The sequence below is a fragment of the Diplotaxodon limnothrissa genome, linkage group LG10, assembly GCF_057381915.1.
Source record: "Diplotaxodon limnothrissa isolate DT_005_m linkage group LG10, D_limnothrissa_male_GT1.1, whole genome shotgun sequence".
Classification (NCBI taxonomy): Eukaryota; Metazoa; Chordata; class Actinopteri; order Cichliformes; family Cichlidae; genus Diplotaxodon; species Diplotaxodon limnothrissa.
The window spans coordinates 11,958,313-11,986,208 of record NC_140605.1 but is presented as its reverse complement, the minus strand read 5'-3'; the positions used below and the strand labels follow the sequence as shown (position 1 = coordinate 11,986,208).

At 41.6% G+C, this 27,896-nt stretch overlaps 3 protein-coding genes across 3 annotated transcripts; 2 read left to right on the top strand and 1 right to left on the bottom strand.

Moving 5' to 3' along the window:
- Positions 1 to 998: 998 nt before the first annotated feature.
- On the bottom strand, positions 999 to 7,069 carry pho (phoenix). Its single transcript, XM_085363541.1, has 5 exons — positions 6,801 to 7,069; positions 5,058 to 5,343; positions 4,844 to 4,971; positions 3,668 to 3,710; positions 999 to 3,593 (listed from the first exon to the last, which is right to left on the bottom strand). Exons 1-5 carry the CDS (start codon positions 7,007 to 7,009, stop codon positions 999 to 1,001), a joined length of 3,261 nt encoding a protein of 1,086 aa, XP_085219667.1. The 5' UTR covers positions 7,010 to 7,069.
- A 706-nt stretch (positions 7,070 to 7,775) lies between these two features.
- On the top strand, positions 7,776 to 10,356 carry bkgd (beta-keto-L-gulonate decarboxylase). Its single transcript, XM_085363540.1, has 8 exons — positions 7,776 to 7,922; positions 8,001 to 8,099; positions 8,257 to 8,330; positions 8,417 to 8,518; positions 8,651 to 8,827; positions 9,048 to 9,197; positions 9,284 to 9,400; positions 9,535 to 10,356. The coding sequence occupies exons 1-8, from the start codon at positions 7,856 to 7,858 to the stop codon at positions 9,706 to 9,708; spliced, it is 960 nt and encodes a 319-aa protein (XP_085219666.1). The 5' UTR covers positions 7,776 to 7,855; the 3' UTR covers positions 9,709 to 10,356.
- Positions 10,357 to 11,354: 998 nt separating this feature from the next.
- Positions 11,355 to 27,041, top strand: akap10 (A kinase (PRKA) anchor protein 10). The gene is made up of 15 exons (XM_085363539.1): positions 11,355 to 11,560; positions 14,260 to 14,307; positions 15,245 to 15,424; positions 18,610 to 19,101; positions 20,609 to 20,707; positions 21,246 to 21,330; positions 21,484 to 21,607; positions 21,941 to 22,077; positions 23,962 to 24,106; positions 24,457 to 24,624; positions 24,862 to 24,971; positions 25,373 to 25,455; positions 25,892 to 25,944; positions 26,093 to 26,185; positions 26,274 to 27,041. The coding sequence occupies exons 1-15, from the start codon at positions 11,539 to 11,541 to the stop codon at positions 26,277 to 26,279; spliced, it is 1,845 nt and encodes a 614-aa protein (XP_085219665.1). The 5' UTR covers positions 11,355 to 11,538; the 3' UTR covers positions 26,280 to 27,041.
- The last annotated feature ends 855 nt before the right edge of the window (positions 27,042 to 27,896 follow it).

Here is a 27,896-nt window from a genome sequence, read left to right as displayed (position 1 = left end):
CTAGCACCACTGAAGGAACAATGGGCTGGGAGGTCAGTTCCTTGATCATTAACATGCAAATACTCATGACCAATGGCCATGAGTACCATTCAAGTATCAAGAAGAAGTGATGACGGCAGCAGCATCCTTGCTGGAGATGCAAGAATGAGATGGTTTGGACATGTGCAGCAGATAGTGGATATACTGGACAATGGATGTTGACTATGGAGCTGGAGAAGCTTAAATTACTTAAGCATAAAAACACGGATCAATACTGTAAACTACACAGACTGCCATAGAGTAAAGTTAAAAACCCAGTCATGGAAAAACTAAATAATTTATCATTTCATCAGGGTAGATCAGTGGTCCCCAACCTTTTTTGCGCCACGGACCGGTTTATGCCCGACAATATTTTCACGGACCGGCTTTAAATACAACAAAATAAAACTAGTACCAGTACCGAAAAAAAGAAGATTTATTCATAACACACGTGAAAAGACCCAGGAAAACAGAGTTTACGATAAAAACGATAACAAAATAACGCTGAAAAACAATAAAAACCCTGAAAACCATACATTTCACACCTGAGCCTCAACTCTCGCGGCCCGGTACCAAACGACTCACGGACCGGTACTGGTCCGAGGCCCGGGGGTTGGGGACCGCTGGGTTAGATGGTATTGAGGTCAAATTAAAACTCCAAACAGCAAACTCCCAAGCAGATTGTTGATATATATTCAATGCGGTATTAACTTGCATAGCTAAAAGTACATTTCTTTGAAATAATTACTTATTAAATGAATAATGACTTTAGTATTCAGAAACTTTTATTGTGAAAAAAAAAAGTATTAAAATCATCCATCATGGTTTGTTTTGATGACATGCTTTTCACCATTAAAAAGCTCACAGAGCCATTATAATAAAATGTTTTGACACAAAATAAAATGGTAAAAAGTCACTCAGCAGTTACATTGTAAAAACACTGATGGGTGTTTGTGTCCCAGTGACTGATGAGAGCTATTTTACTGGTACTGACTGTGTGTAAGAAAGTCCCCACTGGGATTATGAAGGGTGCGCTTGAGCTTTTTTGGCTTGTTTTTCTTGATGCTGTGTGGAGAGGGCAGCGCAGAAGTCTTTGACAACTGCGTGGTGAAACTGCAATCAGCTGTTCGTTTTCGCTCTTTCATGTCAGTTTCACGCCCTTCTTTGGATGTGATTAAACATCCATAAGATTGTTCTTTACTCCATAGTGAAACATTATGAGCAGATTTCCCCTTTGTCTTCTTTTTGCTGTCTTTTCTGGGTGTATCTAAAGATGGTGAAGCATGTTCAAACAGACTTTCCGATTCAGTTTCTTCACTTGCAGCTGCTGGAGTTTCTTGGATATTTTTTTCCCTCTTCTTTTTTAACACCACAGCCTCATCAGAGCATCTTGTATCAGCATTTTCTGATCCTTTCACAGGGGTCGCTGACTTGGTTTCGTTCCTCTTACGTTTCTTTTTCTTCTTCTTCAGCCCTGTGTCAGACAGGGCCTCCTCAAGTTCCTCAAAATCTGGTTCCGGATCTTTTTCCACACTCTCTTGTTCAGTTAACATTTTCCTCTTCTTCTTTTTCCTGACTCTGTCATTAGATTCGTCCAAACTTACAGTGATTTCTGCTGATTCAGCAGGACTGCCGGTGCTGACGCCTGGCTTTTCAGCAGCCACAGATTGCAAAGGACAATGTTTTTCTTCCTCTGAATGAGCAGCTTTTCCCTCGACATCAGCACCGAGGAAGAAAGATTTCCTCTTCTTTTTTTTCCGCTGCACAGACAACAGATCAGAGCTTTGTGCCACAGTGTCATTGGAGCCCTCCATGCTTGACATTTTTTTCATTTTCTTCTTCTTCTTGGTCATCAGTAAACCAGCATCATGGTCTTCAATCTCATCTGTTTTCTGTGGATTTTCTTCATCTTCGGGAGTGTTAGATTCATCTCTTTGAGATGACTTTTTGTGCTTTTTTCTTTTTGCACAACTGGATTCCAAAGTTTTCTCAAGGTTTTCCTGAAAAGCTTCAGTATTTCTGAAACCTTCACCTTCATCTTTAAACTCTTTCTTTTTCTCTGTTCCTTTTTTCTTCTTCTTTGTTGGTATCTCCACATCATCGTGAAGAGATTCAGGAGCGGTGTTGCACTTTAACTGCTCGACATCTTCCTCCTCACCATCGTTGCTTTCTGACATTTTCTTTTTCATCTTCTCCTTTTCGTGTTCTTCAGGTGACTTCTTTCTTTTCTTCTTTTTCTTCTTCTTCTGTTGTGAATGAGGAATGTCACTCTCCTCCTCCTCAATCACTTTCTCATCCAGAGATGTTGCAGCGTGCTGAAGCTCCAGCCTCCCCTGACTCAGGCTCTGTTCTTCTTCTGCATTTTTGTTTTCGTTGTTGTCCTCTTTCACCTTCTTCTTTTTCTTCTTCTTCTTTTTCTGTTGTGTATCAGTCACGTCACTGTCCTCCATCACAGTTTTTCCGGTAACATCAAGCACGCTGGTGACCTGTGACAAACAGGGAGTCTCCTGCTCCACCTCAGTGATTTTGTCATTCACAGATGCGGCATCGTGCTGATCCTCCAGCTTGTCCTGACTCTGGCTCTTTTCCTCTTCTGCATTTTTGATTTCTTTGTCCTCTTTCACCTTCTTCTGTTGTGAATCAGGAACGTCACTGTCCTCCAAACCGATCTTTGCATTAAGATCCAGCTCATTAACAGTCTGTGATAGATGTTGAGTCTCTTCCACTTCAGTGATTTCCTCATTCAAAGATGATGCAGTGTGCTGATCCTCCAGCTCGTCCTGGCTCTTTTCTTCTTCTGTATTTTCGTTTTCTTGCTTGTCCTTTTTCTTCTTCCTCTGTTCTGAATCAGAGATGTCACTCTCCTCCAACCTATTTTTTTCATTAAGCTCCAGCTCGCTGATGGTCTGTGACAGATGAGGACTTTCCTCCACCTCAGTGATTTCCTCATTCACAGTCAGTGCAGCATACTGAACCTCCACCTCCTCCTGACTTTCATCATCAGCTTCTTCTGCACTTTCATTATGTTCTCTGTGATTTTGCTTCTTCTTCACTTTGGTTTCACTGCATGTAGCAACATTATTGGTGTCACTCTGGAAGAAACTTTGGTCTGCAGGCTCACTGTCTCCCCGCCCTTGCTGGGATAGCTCCTCTTTGTTTGAAACTCTGCACTTTTGCATGCATTCCTTTGGACTTTGTGGAGGACTGCTGTCACTCAGCTCATCCTCCATTTCTTTTCCCTCAGAGCTGTCTCTCTTTTTACTGTTTGTCTTTAGAGTTACGGTTTGAGCGCGGACGCTTTGGGGTGTGAGCTGTTTATTACTCGTCCTCTTCTCTCTCAGAATGCTACAAGAAGGATCTTCATCATCAGAGCTCTCCAAATCTGAAGACTGTGCAGCTCTCAATGAGGGTTTCTTAGCTGGTATTTTATGTAACACAACCCCCCATCCTCCTGGTGGCATTTCATCACCAGTAAGTCCTTCCGTCCACTGTTTTCCTTTACTATTTCTCTTCTTCTCGCTATACCAGGACTGTGAGTGTCTCCTTTTTGATGGTATCACAAAATGCTTCTTTGCCTGTCAAATGACACACAACTTAGGGCCTGTACATGCTCATAAAGTGCTCATTATAGTATCAAGAGCCTGCTTACCACCACTTTCATGTCCTCGTCTCCTACATTTTCTTCTTCTCCCCTGAAATAGAAGAAAGGAAGTTGTTGAATTACCAAACATTTCAGCTGTATTTCTTAATGCCTTTAATATGCTTTAGTGTATTTCAAAGTACTTTACATGCAGCTGATAAACTGGTAAAACGTGTCAGTAATATGTTTGAATACATCTGTTCAATGAAGGTTTCTTTTTGGAAGAAATGGATGTAAACAAAGCAAAACCCGACAGATTCCACATTCAACTTTACACTCTGGTGACAGATTTCACCCTCTCTCAGAGTCCAGTTCCCACTGCTCTAATGTCCACTCCTCGTGTCTTAGTCCACACAGCTCTCTTCTTACTATTGGCTAATTCACACGCACCTCTTTTGCCTCAGTTCTGCATTGGTGCTTTTACAAATCGGCTCACATTTTGACAGATTTGAGACCTGAGCTTTACGTGGCTGTGCCAGCAGATGTTAGGCAAATTTATGTGGGAAGAAAATCATCACTCCTTCAAAAGTGAGATATGTCTGCAGCTCTAATCTGAGGTGATGTTAACAGTTTGTTTCATCAGGCTGGTACCTTCTGCAAACACCCCCTCTGCAGTAAAGGGAACTTTCATTAACACTTTTCTGGAGTAGACCTCATCATCGTCTGACAGTTTCATTGCATGCGATGGGTTTTGAGGACTCAACTTACTTTCAAGTTCTTGACAAAGACAAGCATCAGTCCCTGAAGGCCAAAGAGGATGGAGAATGTCAAGAACTTCACCTTCATGGTCCGATGATTCATTTTTCGATTTTTGTTAATATGCTATGAATGATCCTACTTGTGTCTCTCATGGTCTAAATACATAAAGGAGGAAAACATCCCACCACTCCTCTTTTGACAAGACTCGGGAGTTGCTTGAACATGTTCCAGAAGAAAAAGTGGCAACTTTGAGGCATCTGAAACACAGCCTGCTTTCTTTGCCATTTTCTTCGCTACATTATTCACCAGTTTCCAATATATATTACTGTTCTACAATGTAGTGAGAATAGCAAACATGAGACAGAAAAAAATGATTCAAATGCATAAAAGGAAGTGAAATGCAGTGTAAAAACATAAAAGCAAGCTTTAAAGGCAACTAAGGAAATCAGTAACAAAACAACATTTCAACTAGCATTAAAGACTTACTCTGATATTGGAGATATGCACTCTCCATTCATGTCAATTGCTGGTAAATTTGACTCCAGATCCTCTACGGTTTGATAGCTCTGTTGCAGCTTTCTTATACAATCAAAGAAGGCCCCCACTGAAGAATACTGGAACAAATAAAAGGCTTTAGTTCTAACATTTGCTGGCATTTGCTGTAACAAGCGTGTGCTCTGCTGCTGTTGTTTATGCTTACATGTAGCCTCGTGTTTTGCACTTCACTTAAAAAAATGCCCTTGGCTTTCGGCATCTTGTCTTTGAGGAATGGGAAACTGTACTTTGGCATTCTGAGTTTTGTCTCTTTTTTTTTCCTTTTACTTCTGGTGTCTTGAAGGGAGGCCGAAGGTGAACTGTCATCTTCACTTTCCTCTCGCTCTCTGGGAGACGTGAGACCTGATCGTAGGCCGCGGCGCTTCCGTCTTCCTGACCTCACGGCCTCAGGTACAGGCTTCTGAGTGATGAACAGGCTGTCCGCTGAGTCACTGCGCAGACACAATTATATGGTCAGTGTGTCAAGCTCAAGAGTTTTTGCAGTTTTCAAAACATTTTCATGACCTGGAGGCAACAGACAAACAGACATATTTTAAACACATTCAAGTGCGAATCCATTTTTCTAGAATTTGGTCCTAAGCACATCCTCAGATTTGGGCGTCTAAAATCACCGGCTACTTTGTGAAGTGTACATTGATTTTGAGATCTGCTGGCCACAGAGGCAATTTGAGTGCAAAGAACTCATTGTCGTGCTCAAGAAACCAGTTTGAAATGATATGACGATGGCAGACATCAGAAGATGGTTTGACTTTGGCGATAGAGACATAGTCAGCAACGATCCTCAGACACGCTCTGGCGTCAAATTTAGGGTTGGTTGGCATCAAGAGGATTAAAGTGTGCCAAGAAAATATCCCCCACACCATTACATCACTTCAGTGGTTTTCGATGCTGATATAAAGCAGGATGGAATAATGCAGACAGATACTCTTCTGCATATCTTGGATGTAAAATGTAATTGAGTAACTGTTGGCTTCAATAATGTTCACAGGATATTTTCTCTTTTTTTGGATCATTCGCTGTAAACCAGGGCAATGGTTCTGGGGAAAATCCTAATAGATCAGCAGTTTGTGAAATACTTGGACTTCAGCACCAACAACTATGCCACTTTCAAAGTCACTTAAATCACATTTACTCCACATTCTGATGCTCGCACAGGAGTTCAACTGCACCACAGGAAAGTGACTGTATTTAACTTTTAAAAAGGTATTGTTGAGGTTTTTCTCAATCACCAACATCTGTTTCAGCCCCTCCACCTGTAGGCCTTTGGGGCAAGGGCTTACTTATTTTTTTATACTCAATTTAATATGTGATATATTAGTTTGGAGAAATGAGCTCAGACCCTAGCGATCAAACTTTATTTTTATTCTGCAAAACTGGAGGTTTCCCACTGAAAAGTAGGCCCTGGAAAAATATGTTTACTGAACTTGAGTGCAGTATCGTGTACAGGATAATGAGTGAAACTGGAGGAGGTGGTGTACAAAAGCAGTAACACCCTGACCATGAGGAGGAAGGATGTGTGGTGTTGTGGCAAGGAGAAAGGTGCAGAAGAGTACAGAGGATGGATGGAGGATATCTGACCGTTCTTCCTTTATTACATTACAATATAGAGCATTTATTTAGCAGACTGATGTCAATCTTCTGACACAGTACACTGTTTACCTTGTTGTACCGTGTTATGGGATCATTGCAAGGAAGACTATCAGTTTTTCTTTGCATTATCTACAAATCCAAGTGCTCTTTTATGAAATACAATGTTAATATTGCGTTCACGAAATTTGGGGTTATCTTTAGTGTGTGTGTGTCTGCATGTGTGTGCTGTTTGTGAAAAATACAGACATGTAGATACATTTGTCAGAGTATCTAAGCCGGAGTGACCTCCACTCCTCACCTGTCTGCTTCAGTGGGCTCTCCTTCGGCTGCACCATCCTCTCTGTTCTGACTCGAACAGAGAACAGAAGAAGACTCTATAAACCTCGAAATTCTGTCCACATATTCAGGAGGGAACGTTTCCAGCACAAAATCCGATGGATCCGCTGTAGCAACTTCAGCAACAGCGTCGGATTCAGTCCACTCATTGGACCGACGCACTTTCGCCATCGTAGGACTCACCGACGGATCCGTGAAAAATCTTAGACATGAAACACGTAAATACAAGAATCTCCACCAAAACACGTAAAACACTCCACATGCGATTCGACCTGGAAGTGTTTAGACGTCACCGAGATGACGATGGTCATCTGACCAATCGCCAAAGAGGAGACAGACGATACTAAAAGAATCAAGAGGTTACAGTGTTTACACTTCCGGTTTTGTCTTCAGCTGAGCTCTATATAAGATGTTTTTTGTGGGTTGATGGCTCCTGCATCAACTCGACATAACAATGAGCCTCACGCAGAGATAGAATTAATATTAATATTGCAATTAGCAGTAATAATGGTATTAGTTCCGTTCAGACAGCGAAGCACGAGCAGCCTCGTTTTCTGTATGAGACTGTGCACCAAACCGGCTTATACACTACATATATCCACAGTCTGTTCAGCAACTTGCGACAAATGTAAAGTGTCTCCTGATGTGTGAATCACATTCATCGTCCTTGTCGTGGTCTGCATTATTTAATGAGCTCTTGTGCAGTTCATAGAGTTGGGAGATTTCCCGAGCCCAAAGACCCCACATCTAGAGCCAACCAATAATAATGCTTTCCTTTTTATCTAGAGGGAATTATTAATTATTACGGCGAATATGGGCAATTTTTTGTTCGATTTTCTAAGTGAAAGAAATAACCAATGTCTTTAAATTGGATGAGGAAACACTTCCGGGGAGGGTTATCATCTTGTTCTTATTTACTCTTTGTTTGAAGTTAACCCTGGTCCTGTCCGCTTTTTCTTATCCACTTTCCCTGCACCTCTAAACTGTATCCCAGCGCGCGCACTCTCAGGTGGATCTATGGCAGACACCAGCAAAACCGAGAAGGTTCAGCTGCACGCCCCAGATCTAGAAGAGCTGCGTGGCGGTAAGCTCTGATATATAAGCGCAAAGTTGTGCATGCGTGTTCATGTGACTCGGCGCTAATGAAGGTGTTTGGTTGCAGTATTACAAGCAGGACTGGAAACCAACTTTGCTGAAGTTCAAGTGAGTGTTGTGGAGTGTCCGGATCTCACCAAAGAACCCTTCCAGTTTCCTGTCAAAGGTAGGAGCCTATCAAGAACACAAGCGTGATTAAAAACGAATGCATATGCATTTTGGTCAATTTAAAACACTTCATAAAACATGCATATGAGTGGGGATGAGCTTCATTTGCAGACTGCGTATCAGAAACGTATCTTAATTTCGCCTGTACCCTGCAGGCTTGTGTGGAAGCCCTCGCATCACTGATGTTGGTGGTGTGCCATATCTGGTGCCTCTGGTCAGAAAGGAAAAGGTAGGTTTTAAAATAAAAGAATTGCATTGAGAAACTTTAATGAAAAGTTTTGCTAAAGCATATTCAGCATCTTCTTCTACTGTCAGGAATACAACATGAACACTGTATCAAAGGAGCTGGAACTTCCAGGCGCTTTCATCCTCGGTGCAGCAGCTGCTCCCAATAGAATAGTTGGAATGAACGCAGAGGTGAATTGCCTTCCTTCTAATTCAAAGTGCTTCACTCAGCAAATGACCTCAGTATAAACTAGCTGTCATTATAATCTTGAAAGGGCAGTTTGGTACAGCAGCAGTCAGTGGAATGAATGTTCTTGTCCACAGCTGATGCCTCTGGTTCTGACCGAGGCAGGGGGAAGGCCCGCAGTGAACAGCAGCTACTTCTCCTCCATCAACCCAGCTGATGACCAGTGTCTGCTAGAAAAATACAGCGACAAGTTCACAGACTGCAACTTTGGGCTGCTGGGAAATCTGTATGCTTGCGAAGGGAAACCTGGAAAGGTAATCAGTCATAGCCTTTTAAAAAATGCACTCTCATCCTGATTTGGCTTTTGGAAAATAACGAACTAGTTATACTTAAACATAATTATCTGTAAGTTAATAACATTGCTGATGTTGTTTTGCGTGAACTTTAGCCCCATTTAATGAGAGAATAAACATTAACAAGAGTTGTGTGCCTAAACATGCTGAGTTGGTAGTCTTCACCCGTGTGCCTCTGCAGGTCATAGAGGTTCAGGCAAAGAGGAGAACAGGAAGTCACAGTCTGGTGACGGCCTTGCGGACGAGCCTTGAAGCTCATTACCCTGATAAAAGTCTGGCCCTGGGAGGCACCTTCATCATCCAGAAAGGGAAGGCTAAAATCCACATCATGGTAAATAGTGGACATGACACAGAGCATGTTACAGACTGCTGCTGGCACAGCCACGTGCTTTGATTTGTTTCCTTGCCTGTCAACAGCCAAGAGAGTTCTCAGTCTGCCCCCTCAACACCAACGATGACGTCAACAACTGGCTCAAGCACTTTGAGGTCAGCGCTCCACTCATCTGCCAGTCGGTGCTCGTATCCAGAGACCCTGTAAGTTAAAGCCAATAGACTCACACCTCAGCGTGATGCAGAAATATAAAAAGATCTGGTTATAGTTTTATTACCTGATTACGGTGTTTTTGTTCAGTAGGCTTCTTTGTAATGTCCGCCTGGTTGCTTTGCAGGGCCTGGACCTGCGTGTGGAACACACCCACTGCTTCAGTCACCACGGAGAAGGTGGCCACTACTACATAGACACTACACCTGACAGTGTGGAGTATCTGGGCTATTTCATGCCTGCAGAGTTTGTCTACCGCATCGACAGGCCGAAGGAGACCCACGGTGTCGGACGAGATTAAAAAACTGCATAAAACATGTTGGCAGCACAGAATCTTCTGATAATCTAAACTGAGGCGACTCATTGATTCATTTAAAGCATGTTACATTTCACACATAAAAAAGTCACTGCACATGAATCAATAAAATAAAATAAAAGAATCCCAATGAAGTGATCTGAATTGTGTGAAGGAAAAAAAAAGGTGGACAGTGACATCACAACGCTGACGTACTTTGGACCTTGGCCTACATTAATGCTTGCTGACTCTACTGCAATCAAAAAGGTTGTGCAACGTGTTGCAGGCTAGACTGTTGCAGTAGGTAAAGCTTCTTAGAGAAAGCTAGCTTTTTAAAAACCTCTGTGGCCAACCTGCCCACACCCTGGATTCACTTATTTGTATGATTAGGCCTCTTGTGGGTGTGTGCACAATGTGCTTGATTAATATCCACCTCACATCGCTTTCTTATACTTCCACTTGCTGAAACAGGGTAGAATAGCAGTGCTGGTGCTTAGAAAGACCAGTGGTGTAAGCGTATAACTGTGTACACCTAACCAGTGATATTGTTTTAAAGTAAATCAGATTTTAGTGTTTTAAATCCATCTTGTGGCATTTCAAATAAATCTTTCCTCAGTGGAAAACTGTCACAGCAAAACCGATGGAAAGATGTGTTACTTGTAAAGAACTTTGTCATTTAATTAATAAACTAAGACAATGATTTTCTTCTGAGTGGCTTTTTTTTTTAATGTGTGTTGTAAAATAACTATATATTCTGTTTGGTAAGGTTCAAGTAAGCTGTGGGAAAGGCTGAACTGATTTTCTGTTGGTACCAAGGGGTCAAAGTGTGCCAAGGAAATATCCCTCACACCATGGCACCAGCCTCAACCACTGAGACAAATAAGGATAGATGCATGTTTTTATGTTGTCTACATGAAACTTTGACCCTACCATTCGAAAGTTGCATCACTAAACATTCATCACCAGGCCACGTTTTTCTAATCTTCTATAGCCCAGTTTTCATTAGCCGGTGCAAACTGTAGGCCCTCTTTGCTTTTTTTAACAGACAAATGTGATACGTGGTGTGGTTGTCCACTGCTTAGTCCATCTGCTTCAAGGTTCAACGTGTGTTCGAAGATGCTCTTCTGCATACCTCGATTGTAACAAGACAGTTAAATCACCTTTCTTCCCTATTCTCATGTTCTGTTGGAACTTCAGCAACCATGTCTTTGTGTCTGAATGAATTACATTGCTACCGTCTGATTGGGTGATAGTAGAACTTTGAGGCTTTCTAAATGTTTCCCCCTAGTATTTGGGGAAACCTTTTGGAAGGAACGTTTAAGAAATTTTCCCTAAAGGCTGTTTAAAGGTTCTTGTACAGCTACGTGTATAGCCAACAGGCATACAGGCTTTTAATATTATCTGTTTCACTGTGGGCATACCATGTTTCCAATATAATAATTAAATTAATTTGTTTTTATATTTCTTTTATTTAAAAAAAATTGAATACTTCTATTAAAATGTAAAAACCAAATCACTTATCAAAGGTGACTTTTATAGCTTTAATATTCTTCACGTTCAAAGAGCGCCCTCTGCTGACCAACGCAGGCGGTACACCATTTCCCACAATGCTGCTGCCGCACCAGCCCGGAAGTGAGACGTTTATTGACAATATGGCTGCCGAACTGGGTTTCGGATTTGCAGAAATATTTTAATTGACAGCGGTAGCCGTGGCTGCGACAATAACCCGTTTCCAGCTCAGGAGTGTACGCGACAGTTGCATTTGAATGAAGACAACCGCGAATCCACGGGATGGTGTCAGTGAGCTGAGGAAACGTCCAGAGTGTGAATCCCGTCATGTCGTTTTTCAAGAGGAAAGGTGAGGAAAAAGCTCCCGCTGAAGGCTGCAACGTCGACGGTAGCTAGCGCCGCGGAGAGGGGTGCCCGATAATATGTGACTGATGAGGTTGTCGGTGCATAAATTAGCCGTGTAAACTGAGGCGTTTGAGGGAATACGTTTCCTCCTTTGCCGCTGCTCCTTACTGCTTTTACATGATTAGCTTAGCGCTGGCCTCACTGCCCCCCCACCCCCCTTCCTGATTTATCTAACTTCATGTTAGCCGGGGTGGCATTGAATCCACCACAGAAACCTGCCACAAGTCTACATCAACGCCTTCCTGTATGCAGACATAATTCAGGGCTTCCAGAGCATCAAAGGAACACTGTTATCTGCTCCAAAGCAACGCTTGTGTCGAAATGTTCAATAGCAGCTAGCTAGCTCTGTTGAGGTATTTTCATACATACTTAACAAGCAAGATATGTCAGAAATATTACCGGTGACAGGTTGTGTCTCAGTCAGAGCTGTTAATTATCAAAAGGACACACGTTTCCTGTAACACATTTGGCTGTAGAGAACCTGGAGTTGGCTAATGCTAATTTTCAGTCACTATTGAGTAGAACCTAGATGGGCTGGGCCTGCGTTTTTCTATATTTTTTTTGAACACAACGTGACAATGAATTTCAGTTCAAAGCCCCACAGTTCAACCTCTTTTGTGGTCATTGTGAAGGCTGGAGTCACACTGACAGGCGTCTTTTGTGTCTGATCTGCATCTTTTTTTTAAAGTGGGTGGGCAAAATGTCAGATTCGCCACCACCTACAAATGAGCCCTTCTCTGAAACCCTGTCAACCAAACTGAAAATTATAACATTAAGGGGGATAGAGTAGGTGTAGCAAATACATTTGGAAAAGTAAGAAAGGACTTTATTTTTCTGCTGCACCATCCTACAACAGGTGACAACAGGTTTGTCTGACGCTTTTGATAGAAATCACACAATAAGAAAAAATATATAAAGGCCAGAGAGGCCATTAATAATGGAGTCAATAGAGCTCCCGTCTCATTTCCTTGGGAAGCCACCATAATAACTTCACTGCTGAAACTAGCCTGCGGTTTGGTATCCCCTAAAGATTAGTGGTTTTTCCTGGTGGCAGTGACAGTGACTAAAACAGCTGACACAGCAGATCACCAAAATGAGGAAATATAGACTTCACTTATCCATACCCAGAATGCTGCTCAGGATTGACAGGAAGTGAATTTGTTCCCTGTTAGGAGGAAGAATTTCAATGCCAAAAAAAGAGGAAGTGAAAGTTTTACTATTAAATTTGAATGCAATTTTCCACTAAGTCCCAGGCACTCTGTTCATACATTATTGTACGTTTTCTTTGTAGTTATTAAAGGTTTATTATTTTATGTAACTAGTTTTTCTTAATAGTAGCATCCATTTCACCAACCTGTCATTGTCCTGTAATAACATTTACATTAACATTACGTAAAAGCATTACTTCACTGTAGTTATTTGCATCATTGTGTTTTAGTCCAGTTGTGTAAAAATGACTGGGGTCCAGGCTTTTTAAAAACCATGTCGCTTCTCTGTGGCAGACAGCCTGTCGGTCTCAGCCAACATTGACTCTTGGTTGATACACACACACTCAGATATGGCTCCATCCCAAATGTCTCACATAAAGAGCATCTTCAGCTCCATTTGTTCAGGCCTCCCGGTCCATTTTGTCATGTCACTGCTTGAAACGGTCGCTTGGCCCAACCAAACTGCTTCATCCGGAGATATGAGTGTAGGGTCACTCTGATGAATGGTTGCCACTATGTCTGCCAGCATGCACTCATTCCCCTGCAGGGTGCACACATCATTCTTTTTGGTTAATTTGACAGCTGCAGGGCTTTGGAATGGCTTCACATATCTGCTGTATTATATGCACTGTGTATTTTTCCGGGACAATCAGTAAATCTTGGTGACCTTCAGGTGTAAACTAGCATACAGTCATTTGAAGGAAAACCAGAACTGATAGACCAAGGTCACAAATTGTAGGACTCTAGTATAAAAGCCCTGACTGTCTGCACGCTGTAAAGCAGTGATTCTCAAACTGCGGTCATAGAGGCCGTGGATGACCATGGAATAATCTGAAGTTGAATGAGCTTAATTCATGTGGGGAAAGTAAGCAAAAAGATTGCTGATGATGCTCTTTGGAGCTTTTTAAAAAAATAATTAATAATTGATTTAGAACTGTGGGGTCTGTCCTACAAACTCTTTATCTTTGGAAGTGGAGGATGCTGGGAAAAGTTTGCGAATGACTGTGGTATATAAAGCAGGATGGACATTGTTTTCACATTTTAGAACCCAGTTTCGAGGTTTAACCCACATCTGTCAGCAGCAGTGTGGCCAGGTGGAGGAAAGCATATGTAAGGGCTAATTAACTATTAACACAGACTAACTCCACACAGTGTGAAACGACATTGCCATGATAACGACTAACAATGTTGTTTTTTTTTTGCCTTTTCAGTAGTTTTCAGTTCTGCAGATATCATTAAGCAGCCTTTCTTAGAAGTCTGTATTAGAGTTCAACAAGTGTTACAGAATCGTTGTTGTGGGAAACGCATCCCCACCACACGACATCAACCCCTCAGTGAAATCTCATGTATTGATTCTTCACCCTCCCCGTATTATGATTCAGAACACTGCTTGCTTCTCCATTTCCAACCACTGCTCTCATCTTTCTCCCCACAGCCAAAAGCAAAGAACCTGAGAAAGGGACAGACGCTAAAGTCAATAGAGGTGAGTTCCTCTTTACTCTTGTGAGGTTATGGAAGGTTTGGTAGTTGTTGAAATGACACAGCTGTGTTTGGTGGCAATATAAGCACAAATATCCAGTGGTGTTGTTGTTTTGTTTGTTTTTTTAAATGTTTTTTGTGTTTTTTGATGCGCTTGTGTACCCTCGCCCACTTTGAGCTGACTTGGAAAAAAGTGCATCTCTGATTGCTCCGCCAGCAACATTACAGGATGGTCTTGAAATGTATAACAGGATTACGTTTCCTCAAAGAAGGGCTTAGACTGTATTTAAAAGTTTGAAATGAATTCGCAGATCCAAAGCAACAGCAGCAGTTGGGAAGCTTGAGCTTAATTAAACGTGAAAAGCAAATCATTTACTTTGGCTTCATCCACTTCAAGCCACTTAAATTTTGTAATTACATTTCTAGAAATTATTATAACCTCTAGATGGCAAGTAGAGACAAACATGTGATGTGAATGCAAATAAATGGTTGCATTTATTATGTAATTGTAAGCCTTTTTCCTTCCTCTGGCTTTCCCTTATTCTTGAGGTTTGGCTGTGGAAAAACTGTTCTTATGTGGTGTTAAAAAGGTCTTAAATGATCACAGCTGAAAGATTCATAACTCTTTCCTTTGGTTTTTCTCTATCTTTAATCAGTGCTGGTTAAACTGTCTCGCGGACAGAAGCTGTAGCCTCTAGCTGCTAACAAAGCTCACAGCGCACAGTGAAACAAACACTGAGCAGTCTGTCTTCTCAAGCATCTGCCACAGCCTGAGGCTTTGTGTACACTATGAGCTTTTCCAGAAACTCTCACTAAAAGGACCCTTTCTTACAAATCACACTGTTGTCACACATTCAGGCCACTCAGAACATCAATGCTATTATATTCTTTTTCTTCTTTTAACTAAATTCTGTTTTCTCTCTTTCATCTTGTGCTCACAGCTCCAACCAGCCCTCAATCTCCAGGACTGAGGAACCACCATGCCATCCAGGAAGCTGCTGGGCCGAGCCACGTGGCCATCAGCGCCATCTCGGCCAACATGGACTCCTTTGCCCGCGGTCGCACCGCCATCCTCAAGAAGCAGCCGAGCCACATGGAAGCGGCGCACTTTGGAGATCTCGGTACAGAAGCTGCACTCATGAGCTTTTGCATCGTTTCCAATGATTGCAGAAAAACACCCAGAATAATATTTAGCTATAAAACGTTGTAGATTCAGAATCACAGAGACAGAATTTATTTTGGGTTTCTTTGAGTTTGATCCAGATGCAGGTTTGTTGTCCCTCTTTGGTTACAGTTATTAATATGTGTATATATAAGGATTCATTTATTTAGTCTGTGACCTTTGCGACAGTTTGAGTTATAACATGCTGCACACTTTGAAGGACCTCTCTGCTGTTCTGTACTTACTTGAATGCAATTTGGTTAAACCGGAGTTTTCCTCAGAAATGAATGCAAAAGGAAACAAGCATTAAGACTGACTTTGTTAACTTGCTCAGAAATTGTTTCCTTATCCCAGAGTTCAAAGTGAAGTTTCCTGGTTATATCGAGTTTCATACATAAAGAAACTTTTCTTAGTCATATATTACAAATAAAAGCAGACACGATCTCTCATTTAGGTGCTGAAACTGGAGATATGAAGCCTTTGTCTTTGAAAAGTAATTATACATTATTAAAGATAATTAATGTGTTGTTATTTGATAGATTAATTAACTGGTTCACAAAGGGTTCACATTGGATGTACTGAAACCAATACAGAAAAGCTCTGACAATCAAGAAAAACACTGCATAGAAAATAAATACAGTTTTTTAATAGGCTGTCAAAATTCAAAGGTAATTACAGCTGTCGTAAGCTCCTGTTTCTGGTGTTACAGCGATAGTACGCCTCTTGCGTCACTACAAGAGCAGAAACATCCTATTGTCTTATGCAAGTGGCAGTATTCCCTCATTAATCCTGTGAGCCACTCACTGGGCTACATGTATCAGGTATCGCGAGCACCCAAACATTCCTGTCAGCGTAAGGTTGGCCTTATCTTCTCAGGCAGTGACGTGAGGGCGAAAAATACTCTATAATTAGATTCTGTGTACGCTCCCCGGATGTCATGATATGGAGCGGTGAGCATTCACTGTAGTGACAGGAACTGTACGAGCAGGTGGGGCGTGCCGGACGGAGGTGGAGGAACCTGTGCTGCAGCTTAGACGACAAATTCTCAAAGAGACTTGCTGGGCAGTGGTGATTTCTGGTCTGTGGTTTCAACAGACTGGAGAAGAAAAGGAAGGAAGCATTAATGAGGGTGCGTCTAGGAGGCAGAGAGGCGCAGTTTCACAGTTGGATTGAGGGTTTGTGGCTTCTGAAGGCAGGGGCCATGAGGTTTTTTTTGTTTTGTTTTCTTTGCTAGTGTTTAAAATATAAAACAGGTACCACTATGACTGAAATTCAAAGTCATTCTAACAGACATTGAATTACTGTGAAAAGGTTGCAAATGAAACAGGAGCCTTTGATTATCCCGCCGTAGATGCCGGACTAGTTGCTGTGATTTCTAACAGCTTTCAGTGTTAAGGTGGCCGTGACTGTGTGATCTTTAAGAATCTAAAGAGGCTGACGAAAAGCACCACACACTGCGTGACACATCTTGAAGCACCATCTTGTTTTCAAAGAGCAAACTTAACACTGCCAAACTTCAGCCCACGCTTCAGACTAACTACAGCTGATGTGATTCAAAATCCCGCAAGACAGTCGGGTGTCTAGTCAGGATGGATAATAGAGCACTCAGTTTGCTTAAACAGTCTCCCTTTGAAGCATTATTTAGCCAGATTACATCGACAGTCACTTCAGTTGCACATTAATGCAAATAACTAATGAGCTGGTCAGATGGGGTGCATTTAGGCATATAGACAACTGGCTGAAGTTCAAACTGAGCACCACAATGGGAAAGAAAGTTGAATTGAAGACTTTGAACGTGGCTTGTGATTTTTGGCAGGCTGATGTGAAGATTTTGAGAAACTGCTGATCTGCTGGGATTTTTCCAAACAACCATCTCAAGGGTCAAAAAAAGAGTTGATATCCAGAGAGCAGCAGTTCTCTGGGTAAAATGCCTTGTTTATGTCAGAGGACAGTGGAGAATGGCCTGACTGCTTTGAGATGACAGTAACTCAAATAACCACTTGTTACAACTGAGGTATGCGGAAGAGTGTCTCTGAGCAGATAAGCTAGAGTAGCTGAAGATCACGCTGGGTGCTACTTTCATCAGCTAAGAACAGGAAACTGAGGCTACGATTCACAGAGGCTCACCAAAGTTGGACAAAGGAAGATTGGAAAAACATAGCCTGGCCTGATTAGTCTCGGTTTCTGCTGATGCATTCAATTGGTAGGGTCACACAGTATGGTGTAAACAGCATTAAAGCGTGGATCTATCCTTTCATCAATGGGGCCAGCTGGTGGTAGTGTAATTGTGTGGGAGATTTTTGTTTCATGGTGACCTTTGAGATGTGGTGGAATGGAAAATTCACATCTAGGATGTGTAGTTGGCAGCATCTGTGTGATTCTATCATGTTGATATGGACCAAAATCTCTGAGTAATGTTTCCAGAATACCTGTAGACTCAGATTGGAGTTTGGAGCATGGTGGGATTGTACAGTCAAAGGTTGCTGTGGATGCCCCTGTAGTTGCTGACCACTTAATCCACGCATGACTGAAAGTATGGACAGGACACACAGATGTGTGCCTGTGACGCACGGTTGTGAAAATTTTGTCTGTGTTAAATCATCTGTTGCATAGTCTAGGACCAACTCCAGACAGAGAATGAGCTGGAAATTCACAAACCTTCAAAACAAATATCCAGGAGTTAGAATTCCCATCACGGCGCCCTTCAGCCAGGACCAAATGTTCAGAGAGAGCTGAACACAGAAAATCCTCTTTTTATCTTTCATTTCATGTTGCAGCTCCCATCAATATAGTGTGCACGTTACCTTTGAAGGTTGATGCTGTAAATAAGAATGTTGCCCACAGTCTGTTATTAAACTTGAGCATTTGAGTGAGTAATGTGTGTTCAAAGACAGTGTAAATCTCATTGTCATTTAAACGGAAGTGTTTAACAATGGATGGAATTTCTGCTGTTGTGAGTCTTTAAAAGCAGGCATTAAAGTGTATGCTGTGTAAATAGCATAAAGTAAATATCAGTGATTTAATTTGTAGTATAAAGATGACGTAAGTTTTATCATTAATGAATGCACCTAAGTTGCCTGTTAATAAATGTGTTGTTGCTAAAATTTTACAGTTGAATCAATGAATTATGCTCTGATGTTCCAGGTCACTCCAGTGTGAACTATCAGCCCCAGGAGACGCGCTCTCGCATGTCCAAGACGGTTGAGCAGGCCCTTCAGGACAATGTCGCGATACCGCACTTCATGCATTTCATGGAACTACGAGGTGCAGACCACCTGGTTCGGTTCTGGCTGGAGGCTGAGAGGTTCCGCTCCACCAGCTGGTCACGTGTTAGAGCGCATAGTCTAAACTCTGTCAAACACAGCTCCTTGGCCGAGCCGGTCCCCGCGTCTCCAGACGGTTCAGAGCTCTCAGAACTCACCCAGAAAAAGCCCAATGTCCTTGCACGGCACAGTAACAGCGAAGGCTCTACAGTTCAGACTCAGCAGCGGGACTCATCCAGCACAGAAGCAGGCGCGAGACCCAGTACGCCTCGAACAGCAACACCCAGCAGGCAGCCACCCTCCAGGTCGGGGACCCCCCTAAAGGTGCAGTCAAGCAGCACCCTGCGCGACCTCTCTGACACACTCATGAAAAGTGAGTCGCCTTTAAACACCTTTTTATCTTTACATTTGTTGTCTTGTTTACAGGTTTTTAACTTTCTTTGTGGATTCTATATTTTGACAGGGGAAATTATTTATTATTTTGATGGCCAACCAATCACTTTTCAGTATACTGAGAAATCTTCGTAAATGGCAGCTTTCCTATTTGTCTAAGATTGAAGACCTTAATGTGGATTTGTCAGATCTGTCCAGTACATTTCCTGATGCCGCCCCTCCCTGAGCCTGGTTCTGCTGGAGGTTTCTTCCTGTTAAAGGGAGATTTTTCCTTCCCACTGTTACCAAGTCCTTGCTCAGAGGAGGTCATTTAATTGTTGGGATTTTCTTTGTATTATTGTAGAATCTTTACTTTGCAATGTAAAGGGCCTTAAAGCAACTGCTGTTGGGATTTGACACTATATAAATAAAACTGAATTGTATCCTTTGATGCTGTGGCAAAATCGGTACATCAGTAAACTGAAAATGCTACAGTGACCTGTAATGGAAGTGGACACCGAACTGTGTCAGGAGAATGGGGTTGGCGCATTGTGCAAACTTGTCCTTTCTCACGTGTAGCTTATGGCAGGAGAAAATTCAGAAACTTCAGAGACATTCTCAGTTCTGTGAATACTCACTTTGGTTTAGGCTAGGGTGCTGCACACAGGACATCCACTCACTTTCCATGATGTCAACAAACCGTTATCTGCTCTGATCTCACACGCACCGTCTCAGACATCACACAGACTTTGTAGAAGGAGCTGACAGCTTTAAGACTGGTTACTGTCCTTGTGTGTTCTTGCATGCAGTTCTTTGATTAATGTCAAAGATGGTACAGGGCTGCAGTGGATGAAAATGGCTTTACATTAGAGCACTGATTTCCAAGGTGTTGGCTGGGACCCCCTAGTGGGTCTTGAAGTTATTGCAGGTGGGCCATCATAGATACTTTACAATTTGAAAACTTGTATTTTAGTTTAGAATTAGCATAAATAATTAGGTTACTTTATTTAAAACTAATAAGTTTTGAAATTAACACAATTTCACAAAGAAGAAAACATGTTATCTTGGTATTGTGTTTTCACATTTTCAGTCTTGCTTAAATTTGTAAATGGTGCCATTAGGCATTTTTCTGAAGAGCTTGGGATGAAACAGCAGGTCTGTGTGAGGTCACATTGGTCACCACATTAAAGGTTTGAGTGGCATTCTTAAGCATGTCATCTCGTCCTCTTCGTCCGCACTGGTTTAATGACATTGTGTGAGCATTAGTGCCCTCAGCTGTTTATTTTCATGACCCAGCTTGTGAAAATTTCATAAAAGCAGTGGGTGGAATTGTACACTTGGTTTTTACCATGACGGAACGAGACCAGCAGCCTGAAACAATTTCACTGTGTGCACAGGCAAAGACATGTGGGCATTAGATTGATGCATTAATTGGTAATTCAGACTGACCACCTGGAGGAAGAGCTTTACTTGAGCATCAGTTGAGAGATAATTTGTGTGTTTTGCAGGTATAGAAAAAGATGCTGTTACTATCTTCACCAAGTACATCTCTCCAGATGCTGTGAGGCCCATCCCCATCACAGAACAGATCAGAAATGACATAGTTGGTAAGACCACAGATGTTGTCTCTCTATTTTTAATACAGCACATTATGGTCCATCTGTTCAAAAAGTGTGTGTGTGTTTGTGTGTGCATGTGCGCGCAAGTGTCCTCACAAACAGCTTCTTCCTCTGGGCCATTCGGACTGTATGTTCTGTCCACTATGCCCCCACACCCCACCCCTGCCCATCCACTTCACTAATCTGAGCCATGGTCTGAGTAACCCCCATCACTCAGGCCACTCGCATACAGACTCGACTCAGACCAAGTCTTTTCTTTGCACTACTTCCAAGCACTTTGCAACTTGTTCTCCAGTGTGTGCCTTTCTCTTGATTTGTATCAGTCTCTCTTTATGGTACATATTTCTCCTATTTGCTATTTATTCATGCTGTCTACCATTTACTCCTGCACAGTTGGTGTGGAGCATCCACAATTTCGTTGTACATGTACAATGACAATAAAGGGTTATTCTATTCTGCAGTAAGTCTTCTATTTTAAATGTGATCCTGGTGTGTGACAATATCCGCTCTCTTCTGTTTTGTGTAGCTAAGATTTGTGGAGAAGATGGCATGGTGGACCCAAACTGCTTTGTCATTGCACAGTCGGTAGCCTTCGCTATCTTGGAGCAACAGTGAGTTTCTGTCCATTCATTTCCAAGAGCAGTTAATATTCGCAGCACGTTTTGACGTTAAGATTAAAGCCCGCCCCGTGCCCCGTGTCGTTTCGCCATCCTGTCTTCCACATTGCTGCACTATTCACCTCCCACCTGCTTTCTGATTTCCAGGCACTTTAGCGAATTCCTGCGGAGCCATCATTTCTGTAAATACCAGATTGAAGTGTTGACTAGTGGCTCTGTGTTCTTGGCTGACATCTTGTTCTGTGAGTCAGCTCTTTTCTACTTCTCTGAGGTGAGTGGTGCTACTGGTTCCTCAAACATGATTTATTTGTACCTGATCATTACACATTTCCACACTGTTTCAGTTAGAAGAATGACAGTTTTCTAGCTATAACACACAGTCTGTGCCTCCTCTTTGCTCTGTACACCTTTCCATACAGACAGGAAACTAAACTGAAGACAGTAAACACAAGAAACCCGTAGATGCTCCTGTTACAGTGTCACTGATATGATACAAAACTCCATCCACAAAGAAAGAGTAAACATTTAACAAAAGATGTCCTGTCAGCATATACACAGTGAGGTTCACTAGAATTTTCTCTCTTCTTTGTTTTCCTTCTCATAGTTCATGGAAAAGGAAGAAGCAATGAATGTACTGCAGTTCTGGTTGGCGGCAGACAACTTCCAGAACCAGCTAGCAGCTAAAAAGGGCCAATATGATGGCCAGGAGGCTCAAAATGATGCCATGATTCTCTACGACAAGTAGGTCCTCTGTCTGTGGTTGTAAGATGTTATTGTGTCTGATTTAACCAGTTACTTTTTCTAAAAGTGTGGAGATTGACTTTATTGTTGGAAGTTGCTGTCATGTTGAGGTCATTCTTTCTTTTGAGTTTGAGAATATAATTGTAGGAGGAAAGTAATCTAAGACTCTTTCAGTGTTTTCTTTTGTTAAAAGGTTGCTCCTCTTTGTTTCCTTCGTCATTCATTTTCAGTCCAGATTTCACCTAAATCTATCAAGTTATCATCAAATATGAGTTTTAAGAGTAGTGTGCGCTCAGTAACGGTGTTTCATTGAAGACCTTCATTCCTGGTGTGATTAAATCGGTGTGTTTTTATCTTTGGGTACATTATTTGGTGATCAGTGACAGTGAATCAGCAGCAGTGTGTCTGCACACGGTCAGGTTGAAGGAGGGTTCAGCTGTACTTGTGTCTTTGTCTGACTAGTCTGGAGTACACTCTGCCTGCTAGCCTTGTAAGCCTAAAATTATAAAACTAGTATTTGAAGCTTATTAAATTATTTCTGTTTTGTTATTTTAAAGTGAAGTCTTTGGACCATTTTCTATTTACACATGTGAGAGGAAGCTTTACATCTAGTGGAGCTGCTGCTGACAGTAAGTGGGGCAAGTTGTGGGAGCATGCAAATGCCATTACAAAACAAATTTTAGTAGTCAAACAAACATTTAACTTATTTCAAGACCAAACATATTCAGATTTTCCGATTTGGGTATGTTTGTACTGAGATCCTGAGCTTTAAAATTGAAAGTTTACAGAAAAGTTTGCTGATGGTAGTTAAACTGTGATATGCAAACGGCAGTAATGTCTCCACGCAATGTTTCAGACACGGTTGATGTCACGTTAGTTTGGAACTGACTCAATGTAAAAGTTCAGTAAATGAGAATGTTATATAGGCTAGCAACTAATCTTTTCCACTTGTTGCCAAAAAAAGGCCACAGTGATGACAAACGGCAATTTGATTTGGATATTTCGCCAATGGGATCGGCTGTATTGTCCAATTCAGCAACTTGCTAGCACACACATTCTCTTGGACATGTAGTGGTTTCAGAGTTCACCAGTGGCGTATTTTATTTAGCAGAACAAAATCTCGGAAGCTCATATTTATCTTTGACCTAATTTCAGGCATCTTCACAAAAACAAACCACATATAAATAGTCCTAAATTCAAAAATCCTAACACATTTCCAGGTATTACGATTCGTTCCTGCAACACGGTTCTCATAAAACTAACACAGGCAGTTGTCAGACAACCTAACATATTGACCTAAGATTACAGACCTAGACTTTGGTTTAACTGGAATTGTGGGGCATAAGGAAGAGGCTGACATCATCTGTTGAAATACGAAAAAATTAATTATTGAAGATCTTTGTCTTTCTTAGACTTTATGTACTGCACTCTACTTGGCATTTATGAAGATTAGTCTGTCAGCCATGAAGAATTGAGATGTTTTAATGTGTTGGTTGATATTCAGTGGAGGCTTTCCACCAGGCTCACAGTAAGTTAAACTGTGCAGATAGTTTGTTTCTCTTAGTTAAGGATGAGAAGGTAAAAGTCCAGTAATTCATCTATAGTGAGATGACAGTAGTGGAATCTTGCACTTTCCTCCTCTTAGCTTCAACTTTGTTATATTTGCTGGGAGCTATTTTGCTTGAATTGTAATTATTTTTCTTCATAAATGTCACCTTTTTGCACACTAATTAGTTTACAGCGTCACGCTAAATCATCTGCGCTTTATAGAGTAAGATTTAAAAGTCTTGAGGTTTTGTCTGAATTGTTCAGTTTTGATTAATATCTTAAAAAAATGGCGCCCTTTTCTGAAGCTCTTTGCATATTCTTCTATTATCCCTTCAGGTATTTCTCACTCCAGGCTACCAACCCTCTGGGCTTCGGTGACTCTGTGCGGATGGAGATAGAGTCAAATATCTGCAGAGAGGGAGGGCCACTGCCTGACTGTTTCACCACTCCACTCAGACAGGCTTGGACAACCATGGAGAAGGTCAGATCATCTGATAGAAAAACACGACAAGGTCTCGGTGTTTAGGTTTTCTCCTAAGGATAAAGGGATGATGAAAATGAAACACTAGAAGAGAAGCATGTGAAGGCCTTATTTAATTAGGTTTGTGAATTGAATAGGATCCTCCATAAAGGTTTTTTTGTTGCAAGTCACTGACAAATCGTCCCATTACACCACTGATAAATGCTTCTGGTTTTGGTTAATGAAAGGAAAGCTGAAAACTGTTGTTAGAACATAAAGGTCAGAAGGGAATCTCTGTAACTTGTGCCCAGAAATATATCAGAAAGCTCATTAATTTCTCCCAGAGTTCACCCTGCTTTGCATTCGTTCAGGTCTACATGCCAGGTTTCCTGTCCAGCAACCTTTACTACAAATACCTGAGTGACCTCATCAATTCAGTGCGGGCCGATGAGTTTGTGAATGTCAGCACTCCAGGTCAGGGCGGACCGATGGACAACGACCGCTCAAGTTCAAATGTCAGCGAGAGTTCTCACACTCAGGTGACCCACACCTTCAGCCCCTGCAGGGATGTCTGCAGACATTTAGACCTGTCCCGCCTCATTACACGGATAATAAAGATATTTTTATTAATGTCAAATGTTCATGACCATTCATGTCATTTAGTCTTACACAACAAAACAATGTAGGGATGGAGATATAACGATGCCAAATAACATTTTATATAAGTGCTATCTGTAATGCTGCTAAAAATGCTGTTCATGGTCTGTTCACTGCAGCAAAGTGCCAGAAAGGCAGCAATCAAAATCCTTAAAAACTTTGACGAGGCGATAACGGTGGACGTTGCCAGCCTGGACCCTGAGACCCTGTACCAGCGGCCGTACGCTGGGTGAGTGTTTGTGCCTCTATCCAGTGACAGAAAATGTTAATCTTTTCAAAGATTAACTGTTGCTTGATTCATGGTTTTGTGTTTCCTTGCTGTTACCTTCGCTTTTCTCTCCTTTTATGTTCCTTTGATTGCTGTTTGGATTTAGTGCTTGTACGTGTTTTGTTGTTACTGACTCCGTCGTAGGGTTTTATGAGCGTGCTTTGAAAAATCATGTGCAGAAATAAATCAAGAGAATGATCTTATTGAAAGACAGAAGTTTAGTCTGGGAGATTTGCTTTTATCCCCTTGCTGAAATTACAGTTGTTGAAGGGCTTACGCACACCCTCACACCAGTGCTGGGATGGTGTGTGTTTGTGTGCGGATGTGCCTGAGGCTCCGTTTTGTCCTTTTTGTCTTCTCAGAAGGATGACATTTGGGAAAGTGAATGAGCTGGGCCAGTTTATCAGGGAGGCAGAGCCAGAGCCGGATGTGAAGAAATCCAAAGGTATGATACGGTCACACTTCTCTCACCCTACACTCTGTCATATTTTTATCTGCTTTCTCCTTGCCATGAAAGTCATGAATATAAATCTCGTCTTCTTCCTATAGCGCATAGTGCTCTGAAATATTTAGCAACTTTTCCCTTATTATAGATTATAAAAAAACAAAACAAAAACAGCTTCACTACTTTCCGGGTCCAGCGGGATAAAAATCTTAGCTTATTAGAGTGCCGTCTATAGGATTAGAACAGGGTATGACAAACTGACTTCTTACTGATTAAATATTATTCATGTGTTAATGAAGGAACTGGAGATTAATTACTTAATGACTTAACTTTGATAATCCTTCTAAAATGCTAAGATTAGCCTTCAGTTTTTAGCCATGTTAATGATTTCTGCTTAGCAATGAAGTCATCTTGTCTTCTCACTCCTCTCACTTAGGTTCCATATTTTCTCAAGCCATGAAGAAATGGGTCCAAGGCACCTCGGATGAGGTGAGATTGCACTATGCTGAGTTATCATAAATGATTAAATAGCTCGAAGCCCATAGCAGTGCTTTCTCAGTGGTGTGTATAAAACGTCACATTATACCAGTCCATTAAAGAATATAAATAGAATGCATTGTGTGCACTGTGACCAAAGGCCCAGGAGGAGATGGCGTGGCAGATTGCCAAGATGATTGTCAACGACGTTGTTCACCAGTCAAACCACGACAGCCCCGGCAAGGCCACCAAGGTACGCAACCACACTCAGCAGTCTCATTCCTGCGTGCATGTGGGATAACTGCAGGTTCTCTTAAGTGTCTTTTTCTGTCTGTCTGCAGTTATGACCCCACTGAGGAGCCAAAGGACTGTCACTCCCTACAGATTCTGGCCAAGCCAGTGATAAACAGTACACAGAGTTCACACTGCAATGAACTGCATTACTCTGAGAAAGAACAAGGCATTTTATCACTTCTCCAACCACCAGGTGTGCATGTGTGCGTGTGTGTGTGTGTTCGTGTAGCTGAGAGCTTGGATGAGTGATTGTTCACACTTGGGCTAATAGAAAACTTGAAGTACACCATTGTTCCACTCTTCCTGCTCCATAACACTATAAAGGTACACGTGTTGAGAGTAAAGCAAAGTGCATCAGACTGGAGGAAGGAAACTTTTGGCATTACCAGGAGAAGCTGCAGCATGTCAGTCAACACTCTCACTTTTGTCTTATCTCGGACCTGCGGAGGATGCAACAATAGCAACGTTTTGTTCACTACTTGATGACACACCTCCCCACGCTTTTTATAACCATTCCTTGTTTTTACATGAACTTCTGTCTTTTGGTCAGCCGCTTAAAGGGTTGTTGGTTTGGAACGTTGTACAGTTTTTGCATACGCTTCCATGAGGCTGCCCAGAGAGGCATTGCCAGCTGTTTACTGGTGTTAGCTGATGTAGCTTTACTTGTTTGGTACTGTACAACATCTGGAAATGTTACAGTGAAGAAGAGTGGATTCAGTTCTTGGACTTGTGGACCTTCTGTATAAATATCCTGGCACCTTTACAGCGCATAGAAGAAAATACTCCCAGTTTTGTTGGAAAACTCCAAAACTCCTCGTCCTAAATGTTCAGTGTATAAATATCTATTTAGATTTCTGGTTTACCCCAAATATTAATGTTAATTTTTTATGGTGATTGCTGATTTTTTTTTTTTCTTTTTTTTTTTTGTTGTTTTTTTTTTTTTTTATATGTCACTGAAACAGACTTCAGTGATGAGCGGACTGTTTAACTGGATGGTGAAATAAATGATTTTTTTAAAAAGTTTTTTTTGAGCCTTACCAAGATGTGGATAAGAACCAGAACAGACTCTTGGTACTATGTACCACTAATGACATCTATGTGTACTTAATCTATAATATATTTAAATTGTGTTTGATTTAAATACATATATTATGAAACTTTGTCTGTCTGTCAATTATTTTTTCTTTCGCTGACATAATTTGACTACATTAATGTTAAAATGTGGGAAAAGATAGCCAATCCTTGTGCCAACACCCATAGACAGTTATCACCTCTGACCAGGTGGGGGCAATGTTGAATATGCTGTTATGTTTAGGGTAAAACTAGAAACGAGGTGATGTATTTTTTTCTTCCTCTATTAGGAGGCATTCTGATTTTTATTATAACATGTCCAGGAAAATGCAACAATTAAAAACTATAAACTACAGCTGAAGGGGCTCAAAAAATAGCCTGTTAGTGCAGCATTTCATATCTTTAATTCATTTTAGTAGTGGATCTTATTGGTGGTTAATCACATAGAGTTAAGTCGAAGATAAAAATCAGCGTGAAACAGGCTCTCATGTTGTCTGGGGAAATAAACTTTACAGATGCTTCCTGGCCAGTCCACGGCACGGTCTGCAGGCGGTTTAAGAAGATCTTGTGGAATGAAAACTTGCACGTGCAGAGGCAAC

Excerpts from the sequence above, each read along its gene's own strand:
- pho (XM_085363541.1), bottom strand. The coding sequence starts at position 7,009 with ATGGCGAAAGTGCGTCGGTCCAATGAGTGGACTGAATCCGACGCTGTT. Across the intron at positions 4,972-5,057 it reads TGCAAAACACGAGGCTACAT|TATTCTTCAGTGGGGGCCTT; the intron begins GTAAGCATAAAC and ends TATTTGTTCCAG. Across the intron at positions 3,711-4,843 it reads TGCATATCTCCAATATCAGA|GGGAGAAGAAGAAAATGTAG; the intron begins GTAAGTCTTTAA and ends CTTCTATTTCAG.
- bkgd (XM_085363540.1), top strand. The coding sequence starts at position 7,856 with ATGGCAGACACCAGCAAAACCGAGAAGGTTCAGCTGCACGCCCCAGAT. Across the intron at positions 8,519-8,650 it reads TAGTTGGAATGAACGCAGAG|CTGATGCCTCTGGTTCTGAC; the intron begins GTGAATTGCCTT and ends TCTTGTCCACAG. Across the intron at positions 8,828-9,047 it reads GCGAAGGGAAACCTGGAAAG|GTCATAGAGGTTCAGGCAAA; the intron begins GTAATCAGTCAT and ends GTGCCTCTGCAG.
- akap10 (XM_085363539.1), top strand. The coding sequence starts at position 11,539 with ATGTCGTTTTTCAAGAGGAAAG. Across the intron at positions 22,078-23,961 it reads GCCATGATTCTCTACGACAA|GTATTTCTCACTCCAGGCTA; the intron begins GTAGGTCCTCTG and ends TTATCCCTTCAG. Across the intron at positions 24,972-25,372 it reads TACCAGCGGCCGTACGCTGG|AAGGATGACATTTGGGAAAG; the intron begins GTGAGTGTTTGT and ends TTGTCTTCTCAG.